At 21.6% G+C, this 6,340-nt stretch overlaps 1 protein-coding gene across 1 annotated transcript; it reads right to left on the minus strand.

Moving 5' to 3' along the window:
* Positions 1-3,534: 3,534 nt before the first annotated feature.
* LOC122504301 (putative uncharacterized protein DDB_G0292636) lies at positions 3,535-3,831 on the minus strand. The gene has a single exon (XM_043615356.1). It carries the CDS (start codon positions 3,829-3,831, stop codon positions 3,535-3,537), a length of 297 nt encoding a protein of 98 aa, XP_043471291.1.
* Between the last annotated feature and the right edge of the window lie 2,509 nt (positions 3,832-6,340).

The following is a 6,340-nucleotide window of genomic DNA, read 5'->3' on the forward strand; positions in this document are numbered from 1 at the left end:
CGGGGGCCTTGTGTCGTGGTCGCCCCATTGGGAACGAATGGAGGACGGGACAAGCGATGGGACAGAGGTCCCGCGTTGCATGGACAACAATCACATTCATCGAGGAACTCACAATGCTAATCATAAAGACGCCGACCATTGTAACATCAAACCATTGCTTTTTAACCTTCCCCTGAATCGAAATGGCTCACCTCTTCCTGTAAGATATAAATATATATATATATAAATGTATGTATTCTATTCGTTCAGCAAAATGCTTATTTCTTCATTTGACTCTTCGAAAAAAGGAACGTCAATCGTGCCTCTTTTGTCAATTGTCAAACAGTTGTCCATATAAAAATGCAACGAGACATTTCATTATTATATTTAACAAGGCAACATTTAACACGTGTGTTATGCTTATTCTCATTTCTCAGAAAAGTCATTTTCGTGTCTTTAATGTCGAATTTGACGTTGAACTTCTTTTTTGAGGGAATTATTTATTGTACGCGAATTATTTATTTTAAAAATTAGTCACAGTTTTTCTGCGGCAGGCTTCGCAGTCATCTGCTGAAATCTACTATTTACTGTATTTTTTACGTTATGCTACTATTTGGGTCCTCAGCCACTAAAAGCGACTATTTTTGTTTTTTTTTAAATTTACTTTAAATTCTTTAATAATAGAAATCAAAAACTATTCTCAAAAATAATAATCATATTCTTTAAAACGATTCAACTATTTTCAAATAATATTCGAAATTCTATTTTCAATATCTAGTATTTCCAAAAAAATTCGCATTAAAATATTTTTTAAAAAGATTTGTAAAATTTATCCAAAATTCAATTATAATAAATTTTCATAAATAATAAAATTTCCTCAGAAATTAAATAAATTTAGAATAGAATTTTCAAAGAAAATATCGAAAGAATCAATTATTTAACAAAATTTTCATACAATTCTTAAATTACTTCCACTAATAATAACATGTTTCATGGAAAAAGAATTATTTAAAAAAAATTTGATAAAATTCTAAGCAATAATTCAATTATGTTTATAAATAATAAATCTCATCAAAGAATTTCAATCATTATTAATACTATGTATTTTAAATTAATTAATCGAAAAATTGAATTATTTTCACAAATAAAATTTTCTACAAGAATTCAATTATTTAAAATACCTAACATTTTCATAATATTTATTATATTTTGAAAAAATTAATTATTTGAAACAATGTTTATAAAGTTTTTATCAAGAATTCAATTATTTTCAAAAATAACAAAAATTTTCACAGAAATTCAATTCTTTTTAAACATTTTCATAAAATTTTTCACAATAATTCAATTATTTTTATAAATAAGAAAATTATTTTCAGCAATTCAATTATTTACAAAAATATTAGAATTTTTTATAGTAATTCAATTATTTTCGAAAAATTTAATAAAATTGTTCGAAAGAAATAAATGATGTTAAATACAATTTTAATTAAATTTTTTTTGAAGTAATTGAATTATTCTTTTAGATATTTTATTTAATTTTTTATTTTTTTTAAAACTCTTTCTAAGAATTCAAATATTTTCATAAACAATTTTTCGAAAAAATTCATTTATGTTGATAAATAACAAAATTATTCCCGAAAATTCAATTATTTTGAGGCATTTTAATAAAATTCTTTGCAAAATTCAATTATTTTTATTAATGACAATATTCATCACACGAATTCAATTATTTTTAAAAGTAATCAATTTCTTCTTGAAAATTCAATTATTTTTAAAAATTCTAGTAAAATCGTTCTCAAAAATTCAATTATTTTCAAAAATAACAAAATTTTTCACAGAAATTCAATTCTTTTTAAACATTTTAATAATAATAATTATAATAATAATAATAATTATTATAATAATATAATAATAATTCCATTACAGGAATTGTTCGAAAAATGTAATTATTCTTAAAAATTAAATTTCAATTCCTTCAAAAAAATCAATTACTTAAAAAAATTTGTTTTTAAAATTATTTGGTAGAATTCAATTATTTACAAAAATATTAGAATTTTTACCAGGAATTCAATTATTATTTATAAATAGTTAAATAAAATTGTTCAAAAGAAATCAATTATTTTAAATACAATTTTAATTAAATTTTTCTGAAATAATTCAATTATTTTTTTGTAGATTGTAATAAAATTCTTCACAAGAATTCAATTATTTTCATAAATAATAAAATATACCTTTTAGAAATTCAATTATTTTCATAAAAAATAAAATTCATCTTAGGATTTCAATTATTTTTAATACAATTTTATAGGAATTGTTCGAAAAATGTAATTATTCTTAAAAATCTAATTTCAATTCCTCTAAAAAATCAATTATTTACAAAAATATTATAATTTTTTTTACAGATATTCAATTATTGTCAAAAATTTGAATAAAATTCTTCGTAAAATTTAGTTATTTTAAAAAACTTTTCGCATTTTAATGATTTTCAATATTTATACTATTTTTATAAAATTTTCAAACAGAATTCAATTATTTAAAAAAAATTTTGTAAAAATCTTCGTAAGAATTCAATTTTTTTCATGAATAATAAAAATTTCTCAGGAATTTAATTATTTTATGAAGAATTTGCATAAAATTAGTCGAGGGAAATCAATTATTAAAATTTTTTTTATTAAATTCTTCATAAGAATTAAATTATTTTTATAATTTTTAAGTTTTTAGATAGATATTTTTTTCTACTTTTTTTTAGTTTGAAAGCTACTTTTTGCTACTTTTTTAAAATTAATTATCGAGTGCGAAGATATCAAATTGAGACAAAAAAACTAATCGCAGTTGCGATTCGCTTTTTGTCTCAATTTAATATCTAGAAAAAGAAAAATTTTCATTCACACAAAATAATTAAAAATTTTAGCTTTGAATATAAATTTCATTCATCATGAAAGTCTCCTTGTCGTCTAAGACGTTTAAAGAGAAATTGCGACTGTATCGAATAACGATTCGATAGAAACCGTTGTAACGTTCATCGGAAGAAAAAGGGCATTCATGAACTTTATATATATATAAATATACGAGAGAGTGTATATCGTATAACGTTAAATTTGTGGGAGAGGTCAGAGAGCTGTCGCTCAAAGAGTCGACGTCTAGCTACCCTTCTATTAGGCATCTCCTCTCTTTTTTTAATTGCTAAATTGATGCCAATTTCGTGGCAATGCGATGTTATTCACCGTGAATCGATTTCACCGCAAGAAATTTATATATATATATATATATATATATATATATATATATAGAGAGAGAGAGGCGCAGACGAGTGAACGAGATGAAGAAAGAGCGGACGAGTCGAGGAGCGAGACAAACGCCAATTGGTTGAGAGAAACTCCGATTCCGGGGAGATAGATTGAAGAAGAGGGTGAAGGGGGTGGGAGACTGCACCCACCATGGGATTTATAGTCGTCATGACCGAGTGTTTCGGGATTTTGTCTTCTTCTTCTTTCTTCAATTTTTTATCTTCTTGTGTTCTTTCCTCTTTTCTTCTTTTCTACTTTTTTTCTATCTTTATCTTTTTCTTCCTTCTTTCTTCGTTGCTCGTTCTTTCTTCTTTGCTTGTTCTTTCTTCTTTCCTTGTTCTTTCTTCTTTCCTTGTTTTATCTTCATTCCTTGTTTTATCTTCTTTCCTTGTTCTTTCTTCTTTCCTTTTTCTTTCCTTGTTTTATCTTCTTTCCTTGCTCTTTCTTCTTTTCTTGTTCTTTCTTCTTTCCTTGTTTTTTCTTCATTCCTTGTTTTATCTTCTTTCTTCATTTCTTGTTTTATCTTCTTTCCTTGTTCTTTCTTCTTTACTTGTTCTTTCTTCATTTCTCGTTTAATCTTCTTTCCTTGTTCTATGTTCTTTTCTTCTTCTATCCTCTTTCTTTTTTCTCTTCTCTTTCCTTGTTCTATACACAAAGAAAAAAAAATAATTTCCCCAATAGCCATAATATTTTGTGCAATTTTCCGCAAACTAGTGAAAATTCCAAAATAATCAAGTAGGGAAATAAGTATAAAATTTTAGGGAATTTCCCTCAAATTTTAATGAAATCCGAATGTAAAATAATTAAAATGAAAATTTTCTGATTGAAAGTGAAAATTTCTTTGAAGAAATTTTTTTAATATTTTAAGAGAAAAACAGGGCTTGGATTGTGCGACTTTTTTTTCACAATTTTCAATTACTTTTCGACTTAAATTTTAAATAGCAGAAATATTTTTTTCCACACAATATTGTACACAAAATAATTCTTCTCTTTGGGGAAAAAAAACATAACATATTCCCGTTACTTAATATTTTTGTAGGAAATTCTCAATTTTCATAAGGAAATAATTTGCATCATTTCTATTTCTTAAGCACAATTGATGCTTTAATAAAATTTAAAGTTTTTTAAAAATAAATGAAAAAAAAATGTTTACAAATTTTATTTGTCAATTAGAAATTTTAATTGAGAATGAAATTGAAATTTTTAAAAATTTTAGAAAATAAAGAAAAAAATTTTAGTCAAAAAAATATTCTGTTACATTTATTTACGCACATTTCTTTCAAAATTTTTCGAAAACATCAATAACTTCTTTTTTAAATAAATATTTAATTATAATTATTTTTCCATAGGAATTAAGATTTTTAAAACATGAAAAATCAAACCTTTTTGAAATAAAACAACTTATAAAAAATTGTTATATATACATCATGAAGAAATCGATCACTCCGAGTCTTAGACTCGGAGCAATCGATGTCTTCATGTTTTAAAATAATTAAAGATGAGAAAGTGATAAAATCATTATAATATTTATATAAAAGAAAATTGTTTTAAATTATTTTTTATGAAAATAATTGAATTATTGCAAAGAAATTTATAAAAAAAAAATTGGTAAGTAATTGAATTCCTGTGAAATTTTTATTATTTATGAAAATAATTAAGTGTTTGCGTACAATTTTATTAAAATTTTTGCAAATAATTGAATGTCAGAAAATAATTTTATTAATTATAAAGATAATTTAAATTTTGAATAGATTTAAAAAAAATTTTTTTTTAAAAGTAATTGAATTTTGCAGAAGAATTTTGATATTTATAAAGATAATTGAAATTTTGACGAGAAATTAAAAAAATTTTATGAAAATAATTGAATTTCTGCGAAGAATTTTATTACTTTTGAAAATAATTGAATTTTGCAAAGTTATTTATAAAGATAATTTGAATTCTTGACGAGGATTTTTAAAAAAAAATTGAAAATAAATTGAATATCTGCGAAGAATTTTATTAGTTTTGAAAATAATTGAATTTTTAAAATGAATATTTTTATTTATAAAATTAATTGAATTTTGCAAAGTATTTTATGAGAACTTTTGAAAATAATTAAATTCCCAGAATGAATTTTATTATTTATGAAGATAATTGCAATTTTGACGAGAAATGTAAAAAAAATTTTGAAAATAATTGAATTTTTGCGAAGAATTTTATTACTTTTGAAGACAATTGAATTTTGCAAAGAATTTTATCAGAATTTTTGAAAATAATTAAATTTCCAGGATGAAATTTATTATTTATGAGGATTATTAAAATTTTGACGAGAAATAAAAAAAAAATTTTGAAAATAATTGAATTTTTGCGAAGAATTTTATTACTTTTGAAAATAATTGAATTTCTAGGATGAATTTTACTATTTATCAAAATAATTGCAATTTGGACAAGAATTTTATTAAAATTTTTGCAAATAATTGAATGTCAGAAAAGAATTTAATTATTTCTAAAAATAATTAAAATTTTGAACAGATTTTTAAAAAGAAATTTTGAAAGTAATTGAATTTTACAGAAGAATTTTGATATTTATGAAAATAATTGAAATTTTTACTAGAATTTAAAAAAAATTTATGAAAATAATTGAATTTCTAAAATGAATTTTATTAACTTTTGAAGATAATTGAAATTTGGTCAAGAATTTTATTAAAATTTTTCAACATAATTGAATTTCGGAGAAGAATTTTATTATTTATAAAGATAATTACAATTTTGAAAGTAATTGAATTTTGCAGAAGAATTTTGATATAATTTATGAAAATAATTGAAATTTTTACTAGAATTTGAAAAAAATTTATGAAAATAATTGAATTTCTAAAATAAATTTTATTACATTTGAAGATAATTGAAATTTGGTCAAGAATTTTATTAAAATTTTTTAACATAATTGAATTTCGGAGAAGAATTTTATTATTTATAAAGATAATTACAATTTTGAAAGTAATTGAATTTTGCAGAAGAATTTTGATATAATTTATGAAAATAATTGAAATTTTTACTAGAATTTAAAAATAATTTTTGAAAATAATTGAATTTTT

This window comes from Leptopilina heterotoma, unplaced genomic scaffold (assembly GCF_015476425.1).
Source record: "Leptopilina heterotoma isolate Lh14 unplaced genomic scaffold, ASM1547642v1 Lhet_287, whole genome shotgun sequence".
In the NCBI taxonomy this organism is placed as follows: Eukaryota; Metazoa; Arthropoda; class Insecta; order Hymenoptera; family Figitidae; genus Leptopilina; species Leptopilina heterotoma.